The sequence below is a fragment of the Azolla caroliniana genome, unplaced genomic scaffold (genome assembly GCF_043228905.1).
Source record: "Azolla caroliniana isolate FFs.n. ecotype wild unplaced genomic scaffold, voAzoCaro1.0.p SCAF_18, whole genome shotgun sequence".
In the NCBI taxonomy this organism is placed as follows: domain Eukaryota; kingdom Viridiplantae; phylum Streptophyta; class Polypodiopsida; order Salviniales; family Salviniaceae; genus Azolla; species Azolla caroliniana.
The window spans coordinates 15,053,170-15,066,302 of record NW_028230453.1 but is presented as its reverse complement, the minus strand read 5'-3'; the positions used below and the strand labels follow the sequence as shown (position 1 = coordinate 15,066,302).

Here is a 13,133-nt window from a genome sequence, read left to right as displayed (position 1 = left end):
AGGGTCTCTTTCTCCCAAATCGCCCACAAAGCCAGCCATGGGAGGCAGGCCAGGACACAGAGAGAGAGAGAGAGAGAGAGGGTTTCTTGGTCTTCTTTATTCACACCATTACAGTACTACATAGAAAGAAGCTGAAGAAGCTTCCTTCTCCTTCTCCTTCTCCTTCTCCTTTCTTCTTCTCCTGCTCCTGCTCCTGCTCCACCTGTGTGTCAGAAATCAGAAAGCAGAGCTAGATTTTTTACCCTGTCTTTTTCCTTTTTCTTCTTCTTCTTCTTCTTCTTCTTCTGATTTTTTAACCATAGGTAAAATCGGTAACTCCGATCTGGACCACCCCATGGCTCGCAAGCCTCGCAAGCACTCCATTAATCCTTCGCCTTCCTTTTCTTCCTCTCCTTTCCCTCCTCCTGCTCCTGCTCCTGCTCCTCCTCACCATCAACAGGAGCTCCTCTCTATGGAAAACAGACACGATCAAGAAACCAAAGGAGGAGGAGGAGGAGAAGAAGAAGAAGAAGAAGAAGAACACAGAGAAGCAAGCAACGGAGAAGAAGTAAGAGAAGTCGATGACGATGATGAAGATGACGAAGAAGAAGAAGAAGAAGATGATGATGATGATGACGATGACGATGATGATGATGATGATGAAGAAGGAGAAGAAGAAGAAGATGTTTTCTTCGATCATGATTATGATGATGAAGAAGAAGAAGATGGTTATGCTTCTGCTTCTCCTCCTGGTCCTCATCCTTCTTCTGCAACACGTTACCTTCCCCATCCCTCTCCGCAGCCTTCCGAAAACGAACAGAATAATCCTTTCCCTGACAGACCTTGCCGTATCTATGCTGATGGCATTTATGATCTCTTTCACTTTGGCCACGCCCGATCCCTCGAACAAGCAAAAAAATTGTATGTTTCCTGTTTTTTCTGCCAAAGGTTCTGAGGTTTGGGTTTAGAGTTTGGAGATCCATTTACTCCTCTTCAGAAAAGACCCGATTGTTATATCCACCCAACAAGGGAAAACATGGCATATTTTCTGTGACAGCTACATTCATTGTTTCTCCGGTTGCATTTTGAATTTAATATTTAAGTTTCCAGGTTCAGAGATTAAGAAACAGAAATTTGATGCCGTGAACAATCACAAAAGATTGATTCTTTTTCTGCAGCTCACATCAAATTTAGGATTTAGGGCTGAAGATCCACTCCTTTCCTTACGAGAAGGGAAAAGATTCTAAGGCCTTGGCCTTTTGGATTGCCTGTTCATCTGTTTTACAATTTGAATTTAGATAAGTTTCAAGACATCTATTCATTTCTATTGGTATCCGAAAGGGTTAACAATACGAGATTATAGGTTGGGTATTGAGATGCTTTCAGAGAAGGAAAACACAGATTAAGGCTCGGCCTTCTTTTTCCTGCCTTTACATTCAGAATTAAGTTTGGATGAAGAGATCAATTCACTTTTCTTTGTAGAAGAAAAATATTGGAATTTTATGTCGATGCTTTGCAGTTCGAGTTCAGGAGTTAGATGTCTACAGAAAACAAAATTAAAACCAAAAGTTTCGATTTTTTTTAAAACATTTCAAGCAATTGTACATTTCTTTTGCCTTTTTGATTTCTTGTTTTTGAGTTTGTGTTTTGAATTTATTCTTAGGTTGGAGTATGATTTGAATTAGGGCTGAGTTTAGATTTTTTCCTTCAGAGGATAGGAAAAAACCAGATTCATGGTGACTCTATTTTTTGTATAGCATCTAGAATAACAGAGAGCCATTCCCTTTTCTTCATAGAATAGCAGGTTTTGGGGTGGACCTTTTGTGGTTCATTTTCAGCTATGAGTTTTTTGTTTAGGGTTTCGGGTTTCTTCTTTTGACCTTTTGTTTAGGCTTCTTTTTATTCTTTGAAATTTGAAGTAGGGCTGTGTATGGTGATCCAGTCCCTTTTCTTCAGGGAAGGGGTATGCTTTGAATTTTGAAGTAGGGCTGGGATTTTCATTCCGTTCTCCTCATGAGTTTGCATTTTGAATTAAGATTTGATGTGGAAATCCATCTCCCTTTTTTGTAGATAAGGAGAACAACTAGGTTTTCTAGTTTGTTCTTCAGAGAAATGGAATACCAGATTTTAGGGTTTAAATTTTTGTGCTTAATTTCTGCGTTGTATTTCTAATTGAACTCAGGTATGATTATCCATTCCCCATTTATTCTGATAAGAGAAAAAACAGATTTTAAGGTTGCCCATTTGTGAATTAGGGTTGGATATTGAGTTTTATCCTCCTTTTATCTTCAGGGAGTGAGAAAGCCAGAGTTTTGGACTTATTTTCTTTGGATCCTCCAATTGTGACATGGATTTATTTATCTACTATTAAATTTGTGCAGGTTCCCAAACACATACCTTTTAGTTGGATGCTGCAGTGATGCTATCACTCATAAGTACAAAGGGAAGACGGTCATGAATGAAACTGAACGATACGAATCCTTACGGCATTGCAAGTGAGCGAAATTGAATCTGAATGTTAGGAATAAGGATTCTGTGTCAATTGCATTATTTTACGATATATTCTTAAAATTTCAGAAATCTATCGTTTTGAATGAAATTGGGTGTAGGAACTCTTCTTGAGCGTTCTGTCTTCCTGAACGAAATTGGGTGTAGGAACTTGGGTAGGGGAACTCTTTTGAGAAATATGGCTTTTTAGGTAGCAAGAAATAGCTCTTCAATAAGGTTAATATAGAAAGAGCAATATAACATCTATACATATCTCACCATAACATTGGATCTCATTTATAGAGTTCATCATTACCAAAGGCTTGGATTCATTGCAACTGCTTATGATAGATCTCAAGTTCTCCTTGGGCTTTATTAGCTACCATAAATGAGCGATACCGCAACTTTTGCTTGTGCTTGTGGAGGTTGATTTTTCTTGTGAGAGAACCTAGTTTTAAATAACTCACCAGTACTTAATCCAATATTGTAGTTACTAGTATTTGAGTACCACTTAGACTTCAGTAGGCGGCATGTACTTGTATTTTGAAATTTCCACTTATCATTTTCAGGTGTTCGAGTCTCTATCAATATAGTAGATGTAGACATGTAGTCTTGTAACTAGAGAACCTTTTCTTATGTTCTGACTTTTGTTATTGAAAGGTCAGATTCAATAAACCTTTGAAGTGAAGTACTTTGTTAACTGTTTGGTTGTGGACGTACAGTAGCGCTTTAATGCTTTATGTGGGGCCAAACAAGCTGGGAACTTTGCCCACTTTTTCCACTTTATGATTTGGTTTCATAGAATGTGCGTTTTCTGCGAGAATTTTAATTGCATTTATTTAGCGGAAGTTTAATAACATCTGTTTGCCTCTTTTGTTTATGAATGCATCTCTCTTTTCTTGACCACAGAAGTGCGGTGCATTTATAGGTCCTCAGGCCTTCCAAGCCTGCTAACTCATCCACTTCTTTTAACATTTCTTAGTATCCAAATTGTTTTGTATGAGTGTCTAGCCTGTTGACACCTGAAGGTGAAATGTGATCAATCTCAGCAGTATCAAGTTTCCATTTGCAGTACCTGCATATGTGCTTAAAGCTCATATATTTATTATTGAGGAATGCTACTTATGTCTATTGCGTGTTTTATTGACATGTTTGGCAAATTCATATACTCACAGGCATGAAGATATGTCAACCAAAACATGATAGTTGTATTATTATTGTACAATATCATGACAGTTCAAATTTGTAATTATTGTCCATATCATTTATCTAAACATATATCTGTTTACCTTCTGACAACAGATGGGTGGATGAAGTGATTCCAGATGCACCTTGGGTCATTAACCAAGAATTTTTGGACAAACATCAAATTGATTTTGTAGCACACGATTCTTTGCCGTGAGTCTCGTCCTCTGAATAAGCACATGTGGTTGTTGTTATTGTTTATGCTAATTTATCTTTATCCACTTTGGGCTGTGCTACTTATATATCCCTATCTCAAACCCCTTGCATCTGACACAATTACACATCCTGAGCATGCAACAGAAAATGTGTCAGCTTCCAGTTTATGCTAGTTTTACAAAGGCATTTGCATATTTGAAGTTATGAAATCAGTTTTTCTTGAGCCAACAAGTGGGACTGCATGTGGAGAGTCAGCTATTTGAATGTTCCCTAGGAAGGAAGGTATGTTTGGACTAGCATATCCCCAAGAGTCGAAGTAAAGAGGAGTATAACTGGAATGGTGATCACGAGGTCTCATCTCATCACAGGTTGTCTGATAAATTCACCTGAATAAGTAAATAACACAAACCATTAGGTGTTTGGATATGCTGGGTCTAAATTCACCATCTTGCTCAAGGATAGTTATTGCTATAGGAAATTGTATCACATATATATCTATCTTAAACTTACGAAATGCAAAGTGAAGTGTATTCTCTCAGGGAGGTGGTGGCTGCTCAGTTTTCTTTGGTTGATAAATAAATTGAAGGCAAATGCATAGAGAGTTTTTAAATCTTTATTTGTACTCCATATGCCCAGATATGCTGATGCTAGTGGTGCCGGAAAAGATGTTTATGAATTTGTAAGTCCAACATTCAAGCAAAGTTTGGAGCTCATCTGATCTCAAAGCGTGGTTTTAATGAGTAAATTTACAGGTTAAGGCTGCTGGTAAATTCAAAGAAACAAAAAGGACGGATGGGATTTCAACATCAGATATTATTATGCGCATTCTGAAGGACTACAATGAATATGTAATGCGGAATCTAGCTCGAGGCTACAGTAGGAAGGATCTGGGTGTGAGCTATGTTAAGGTAACCTCCGATCAACCTGGCTGCTCATAATAAATAGCAAGTATTCCTCAGAGAATTATTTGAATGGAAACTTCACACAGCCGATTATCTTTTACTATGTTTTTTTCAGTTTTTGTGTAATCTATAATGTTCTGCTCAGTGCTTTCTTAATTTATATTTGAGCTTCTAAGTACTTATAAGGAGAACTACAAGGAATTGTCTATTGGATCTTAAGGAAACTCTACGAGAGTGCACCCAAAATATCGTGATGTACTCATGTACTTGTCCATGGTTGACTGAAGCCTGCTGGGAACTGCATGCATTGGAGAACTACTAACATGGGAATTGAATAGAATTCCATTGATTTTATTTGCAGTAAAACAAGCATGTTTGAAATCTTTTATTGGAAGATCCTTTCATACGCCAATATGGTGTTGCAGTTTTTCACTGATCAAGAGTCCAACTGAAGTTGTGTGTCTGCAAATAATACCAACTTTTCCAAGTTTAACGATTTCCTTTTGTTCAATATAGCTCAATCAATTCGAAATCTAGACAATGTTGAAGAGTTGGTTATCTTATTCAAGAATTTGGTAAAAAATGTCGCCTTGGTTTTGCATTTATATTACACTCTAATGTCGCTCTACTACTACCATATTTTTCAAGTTTGTCCTGATTGTGCTGTGTAGCTTTGTATTCCTCAGAGATTTCCATTTTCAGATCTCTCTCATAGTTGCCACTTCATGCCATTTCCCATCTCTTTTTCATTGTTGCTGATGTCAATCTGTTCCTGATGGATCAGATTTACTGCTTGCTGAGTTAAATTTCACTGCTCTTGATACAATAGCTTCTTGTCTGATGGTCCTTTCACCATAGTTGCTCACTTTCTCTATGAAGCTGTATGTTAAGGTCTGAACTGGTTGTTTTTAAGGTGGTTCATAAATCAGAGATATTTTAGGATTTTCCTTAGATTTATACCATATTTATGGTTTTTTCTTGATCTGAGCCTACTTTAGGGTTGTCTCAGAGCCTTTTTCTTTTACAAAGTCAGGTTGGATCTCTAGGTGTTTTAGGGTTTCAACATTAGTTGCTTGGAAAGTAGCGAATTGCAATATATAACTCTCTAATATCCCCTCTTTGATTCATATCCACTTATAGTGTACGGCTACATTCTTATGCACGTGTACTCTTATCATGGAGCTCCTGCCTAACAATCGGCAACGGTTCGGTTTGAGAGGGTCCAAACCGAACCGTTTAAAAATTTTGAAACCTGAACCAAACCGCGAAACTGTTAAACCGAACCGTTAAACATTTTTCAAACCGTTAAACTGTAAAACCGCGGTTTCGGTTTTCAACACAGGTCAAATTTTTAATTTTTTAAAATTTATAATATTTTTAAGATGTTCCTAAAATGTGAGAATAAGGTCTAAAAATGAAAAGATTCTTTAAAAATAATTTATTTATTTTTACAACTTTTTAAAAAAGAAATTCAAAAAAAAAAAACCCGTAAACCGTTTAAACTGCGGTTTTTGACCGTTGAAACGGAACCGAACCGTTCTAAAAAACCCAAACTGCAACCGAACTGTTGAAACCGTTAAGCCGATTGTTAGTCCTGCCGAAGCCTCTAGTGCTTCTCGGTATCCTTGGGTGGGAACAACATACTAACTCCTGTTTATATCCTCGTACAACAGAGTTTATTAGCAATGCATTGATGAGTCTTAGTATACATAACAATATTTATGTTCCTGAAGGTTCTTTAAATACCCAAGGTCTATCCTTAGAGAGCCATTGCAATTCCATATAATCATCCATAAGCTCTCATAGGACGTACATTATCATGTAGCTCTCGTCTTTGTAACAATGACCTTACAATCTCTATCTATATACAGCCAATTTCTCTTCCTTTCTTGTGTCAATCACGCATACTATGCTTTGTTTGTGATGTGCTGCTTGAGTTGGAGAGAGCTCATCATCTAACTATATTTTGTCACCCTTGAGTGGCCTTCTGTTGGATAGGAAAGATTTTTTTCTTTTCCATATCAGTGCCACGGATGAACAAGACTTTAGGCTGTGATTCATCTCTTCCCACTCTCCATGTTGAAGCAAATGGAATATTTGATGCCCCGATCTTTGTTCGAAGATTCTTGGCATCTTCTTGTAGGCTTCTTTTTTAGCCCAACCAACAACTTTTACATTTAAGGCACTAGCTTTCCTTTTGACTACTTCTAATTTAGCTTTCATCACTTCCATCGTAACCAAACTTATTGGGGAAGAGATAGGTTATTTGATTATTGGTGGAATAACCAAACTTCCATCATAATTTAGTTTTGTATAAAAAAATAAATTGAGAAAACTTCAATTGAATAATTGAAAATAAAATAGTGACAATAAACTTTGATTAATAGATTACTTCTTCTATCTGATTACACAACGGATAGGTGGATTGCTATGATGTCATCCGTTTGACTTCGTTATGAAACTTGTGATGTCCTTTTGTATGGCTTCTAATAATTCTATCTTTAGAGAGGCATGCAGTTTTGTTTTTCGCATAACTATCTTTTTTTGCATTTCTTCTTCCAAGGATTGTTCTATATCATCTCTCATATGATTGACCTCTTCTGTAATCAAATGGCTTAGGAGATCGCTTGTCACTACTTCGATATCTAATAGCATTTGTATTTTGGGTATCTTGTGTGATATACGTATATGTATATGTTGATTTTCACAGGAGATTGATTGCGATCTATGAGATAGGACCTAGCCCATGGCGAGGATCAGCCATCGATTCTATCAATTTTATGACTTTGATGCTATGGTGTAAACTATGAAGCCAACAAACATGTAGATAGATAGACAGATTTTATTATCGTTTTCGGAGGTAAACTATGACCCATGAGACAAAAAATATAACATTTTCATGCAACACATGTGAAAGTGAGCACCTACTCTCGATGTTCAAGCATGTTACCAATGAATGGTGCAATCAAGAGTGCACAATGTGAATGGGAGAAATTCATGTTACTAATGAATGTTGCAATCAAGAGTGCACAATGTGAATATGAGAAATTCGTGTCAAGATTGGGTTTGGTCATAGTTATGTGGAAAACATAGTTGAACGTGATCAAAGGCAAAGCATTGATCAAACTCTGGTTCTCAGATTCCTGAACTTAACTGGGCAAAATGTGCATGGTAGACTAGTCTCATCACCTATGTCCCAATGCTTGTCTTTCATCGAAGTGAATGTGAACCAAGTGGTATGGATGGCATACAATGGGATGGGCACTAACATGTATTGATTTGTGTGGTTCCTTGTTCAATGAGGAATTGGTTTTGTTGTTAGGTGCAACATGACTAGTATAATATGCAACCACATTGTTTCCCATGTCATGTGTAGGAAAAGAAAGAAAGAAATATTAACGTCTTTTAAGGCCAAAATGACCAATAAGACCAAACAAGAGAATCTGGTTTTCGACACATGTGAGATTCTCAAGCTAGATATATTGTAACTTTTGTCTTCGAAAGATCTCTAGCACATGTCGATCCAAAATGGAGAGGTCTCTGAAGGGATGGAGATAATGGCCTTTATTTGTCGATGACAAGGGTGCTGAGGTCGTGGTCCATGGGACTGGGCCCTACATGCACAACAAATTGCTATTGACCGATCTATTGTAACCCCTTTTTTATGTCTTGGTCAGTAGCCCATTTGTGTATCCCTTGATTGACATGTAGCATTAATAGGAGCGATAGGGCTAAAGACAGTTGTGATTGTTCTTTGTGGATGAGCTTGTGTGGTTGTACTATTGTCCTTCAACAACTTCTCTCTTTCTTGAGTTCTAGCAAGAAAAGTCCTAGGCATCATTGGTCCTCATATTCCATTACCGTGCACAGAGAGATTCTATTATATGACCAATGAGACCAAAAATATTACATTCACGTGATACATGTGAAAGTGAGTAGCGACTGATTGACATGTAGCATTAATAGGAGTGATAGGGCTAAAGACAGTTGTGATTGTTCTTTGTGGATGAGCTTGTGTGGCTGTACTATTGTCCTTCAACAACTTCTCTCTTTCTTGAGTTCTAGCAAGAAAAGTCCTACGCATCATTGGTCCTCATATTCCATTACTGTGCACAGAGAGAGATTCTATTATATGACCAATGAGACCAAAAATATTACATTCACGTGATACATGTGAAAGTGAGTAGCGACTGATTGACATGTAGCATTAATAGGAGTGATAGGGCTAAAGACAGTTGTGATTGTTCTTTGTGGATGAGCTTGTGTGGCTGTACTATTGTCCTTCAACAACTTCTCTCTTTCTTGAGTTCTAGCAAGAAAAGTCCTACGCATCATTGGTCCTCATATTCCATTACTGTGCACAGAGAGAGATTCTATTATATGACCAATGAGACCAAAAATATTACATTCACGTGATACATGTGAAAGTGAGTAGCGACTGTCAATGTTCAAGAACTTTACCAACGAAGAGAGAGAGAGAGAGAGAGAGAGAGAGAGAGAGAGAGAGAATGCAACTTGTTTTTGAACATTCTCTTTCAGGAGAAGCAACTTAGAGTGAACATGGGTATCACAAAACTACGACAGAAGGTTAAAGAGCAGCAGGAGAGGGTAGGAGAAACGGTACGCCATACTATTGTTTTCTATTTTAGTGTTATTCTTTGGTAAATGCTTGCCTTACTGGTTCGTGTGCAAATATGTGTCGCAAAACTTTGTGAAACTATGCATTAACATCTCTGAACAAAAAACCTTTCATTGATTTATTCAGCTCAAATTTGGGTTACAAATTTCTCTTTTGTCAAATAATAAAAATCATAAGTCTTTGCTTGTTTGTCCCACTTATTTATTATTTTATTTCTCCTACCTAGTAAAATATATAATCACTATATTGTAGTCATTGATGTAAGTATGATGTTGAATATGCAGTCTTCGGCATTATATTCACCATAGATTGACACATGTGTGATATTCTCCATTCGAGAATATGAGATGGCCCCAAGAATATTATAAAACCATTCGTTTTGCAAAATAAATATAATAATTAATTCATTCATTTTTTGAAAAAAAATTCACTAAAAAAAGAATAATCATTCATTAATAGATTATAAAAATATATAGTATTAAGTCTCCTTTATAGTGTCAAATAAAAAAGGGGGGAGTTTATGAACCTTTATTTTATTTTATTTATTTATTTAATAAAAACAAATTTTTTTATATTTATTATAGAAATATGATTAGTGTGAAGTTCCCTTTTTAATGTCAGATCAAAATATCCACAAAATTTGGGAGAATAGAAAGTGGGGAGTTAATGAACCTTTATTTTATTTTATTTATTTATTAAAAATAAAACGAATACTTTGACATTTATTATAAAAATATTATTAGTGTCAAGTCCCTTTTTTTATATCTAGGAAACTAAAAAGGAGGGAGTTTATGAACTCTTATTTTTTTTGTTTTAAACGAATACTTTTTCATGCATTCATATGCGTATTCATATGCATTTGTTTGGGAACCCCCACGAATGCGAATATGTCAATCTATGATATCACCATGAACTTGTTTTTCTCAAGGATTCTTTTGTTTATGATGGCAACATCATTTTCTTGTTGTGTTTAGAAGGACACAATCATTTATAGTGCCAAATCACTGTTAGCCTTGTAGTCTTTATGTGCTCCTTTACTTTTTTTGTTGTTGATATGAAAATATATGCGTTTGTGGTGTGGCAATAAGCTTTAGTACTATGGGTTATTTTGCATCCTTATATCAAAATCCTTAGCAATTGAGGAACAGATCTTTTAAGCTTGGGAAGTTCTGTTTTTAAGTTTTTGATGTTAGTAACTTCATTCACTATATTCTAATGCCTTGTTTTCCTTGCGGTTTTACTGAGGATAAGTGGATTTCTGAAGTACAATTTTGTATGGCAGCTTAATACTGTTGCAAAGACTGCAGGCATGCATCACAGTGAATGGGTAGAGAATGCAGATCGTTGGGTCAGTGGTTTTCTTGAGAAATTTGAAGAAAGGTGTCATGTAATGGTAATGCTGTTTCATCTATTTCTGATTCTTCATAAGCGCTACCTGTGAAGCTCTGCCAATTCTGACAGATGAAATTAAGAAAAAGATCTTGAATGTTTTGCGATGTCCTTAAAAATCAGTTTATTAAAATGAGTTTCCCAAAAGATGTTAAAGCATGGAATATGTTCCAATGAATCACTTACACTTACGTTGTTCAGAATGTCTTCTTTTTGTACTGCTGGTTACCTGTTAGCGGGCCTAGGAAAAATCTAAACAATAACTAAATTTCATAGTAACTCTCAAAACCAATAAATGCAAAATTGAGATTGGGGTTATAACAGATGCATTTATAAACGGGGATAAAATATTTTTAGTATCGCAATGAGTTCTAGTAGTGATAAAAATCAGATGAAATAAAAGCTGGAATAAAGTGAATCTAGAGAAAACATATAGATAGGTAGATTTTACTATTTTTATCAGAGATTCACACCTGATCTATGAGAACAAATGGAATAAAGTGAATCTAGAGAGAAATAGATAGATAGATATTATTATTGTTGTCAGAGGTAGAAAAAGTGGATCTAGAGAGAAATAGATAGATATAGATTTTATTATTGTCATCTGAGGTTAAATATGACCTATGAAAAAATGACAAAAGAGAGATTAGTTCTGGTGTTGAATCTTAATCCTTTACTCTTGATGGCTCAGTTGAAGTGAAGATACCTGCATTTTTGTTGAATGAGTTCATTCTACATATGAAGTGTTATGTCTTATTTCTAGATACAAATTTTACGTTCTCTCCTACCAACAATATGATAAAAAGCTATTAGAGCAGTGGTGCTCTGTATATTATGGCTTTTTTATCTTTTGAGATTAGAAAAATAAGCTGTGCTGTTTCTTATTTCGACTTTTTCTAATCTCAAAAGATAATAAACCACTATTTTCTCCTGCACTGACTTTTTGAATTCATGCATTTGTTTTTGGTACATATGCAGGAAAGTGCTATAAAATTGAGGATACAGAAGGGTTTTACTACAAGGCAGCAGCAGCAGCAAAAGAGGCGTCCATCCACAAAATTATTAGCTGCCACATCAACCGGAAAATAACACCAGAGGTTATTCCGTATGTTTCTATAACATGTGATTGTGGTTTTGCTCTGAGGAGCATCACACTATATATATTGCCAGAGTCTGAGCTTTTGTAAGCATTATTTCTTATAATCTTTTGTTCTTTTTTTTTTTGTATTTTAAGCACAGCTTTGGAATGTGTAAGGTTAAGTGTGATGACTTCTTTTGAAATTCTGACTTGGTTCAAACTGAAATCTGTTGATATTTGTCGCTTCGCTTCAGGTTGGACAAATCCAATTTTGGAATAGTTTTTTGTACTTAAAATGCCCCACCAAACCCCCCCAGAAAAGTAGGTAATTGTGAGATGCGGGTGTTTTTATCATCGGTTTTTTTCAAATGATATCTATGAACCGTATAATTTCGGAAGCAACTTTTTTCCCATGATAAAGCGAACAGTTTTTCCTCATTATGAATGTGTTCACAAAGAATTCTATTGACTCGTGTTTCTTTTTCTCTTTATTAATCAAGCAGCATGTAGCTGTAATTTAATCACAGTTGAGTGATTGTGAAAACGTGTTTCAGCTGTTCACTGTTTTTGATTGACGGATAAACTTTTCATTGAAGAGAATTCTCACCAAATTTTAAGATATATGCATTAAGGTTCGAACCCAAAATTGTTGTTGTTGAGGCAAATAATAATTTGCTGGCATTTATAGGCTGTTCTCAAATTCATCTCCTTGTTAAAACTAATTAATCTGTATGGACTCTGCTAAAAACTGGATTGTGATGTGTGCTTCCAACAAAAATGAATGATTCCCTCCCAACCATTGTCATATGTAGGAATTTATTAGATTGATCTGGACATGGATCAACTACCAATGTATGCAGCCTCAGGGTCGGCATTTGTGTCGTATATTGATCAACTGTTACTTATTAGGGGTGTCGAGAACAACTCAATTACACTAGTAAAGTGTGATGATGATCACTTGGAACTGTAGTTTACATAAGGAATGAGGGGCAATGAACATCACAAGTCAATCACAACCCTAGAAAAACCCGATGCACGAATGATAGCAGTGAATAGGTAATCACTTGAATAAACTCAAGTGAGAGATGTGGTAGTATTCCATATAACTAAAGCAGATGCATGAATGATAAGCCTCTGTTATATGGAATACTACTCTGAATAAACCAGATGCATGAATGATAAGCATTGTATAGGTAATGACTTGAATAAACTAGATGTATGAATGATAAGTAGTGAATAGGTAATCACTTGAATAAAC

At 35.8% G+C, this 13,133-nt stretch overlaps 1 protein-coding gene across 1 annotated transcript; it reads left to right on the top strand.

Annotated features, from left to right (window-relative positions):
* Positions 1-231: 231 nt before the first annotated feature.
* LOC147852477 (choline-phosphate cytidylyltransferase 2-like) lies at positions 232-12,164 on the top strand. The gene is made up of 8 exons (XM_087334063.1): positions 232-900; positions 2,361-2,474; positions 3,769-3,864; positions 4,504-4,546; positions 4,620-4,775; positions 9,309-9,389; positions 10,691-10,801; positions 11,776-12,164. Exons 1-8 carry the CDS (start codon positions 335-337, stop codon positions 11,884-11,886), a joined length of 1,278 nt encoding a protein of 425 aa, XP_087190189.1. The 5' UTR covers positions 232-334; the 3' UTR covers positions 11,887-12,164.
* Positions 12,165-13,133: the final 969 nt, after the last annotated feature.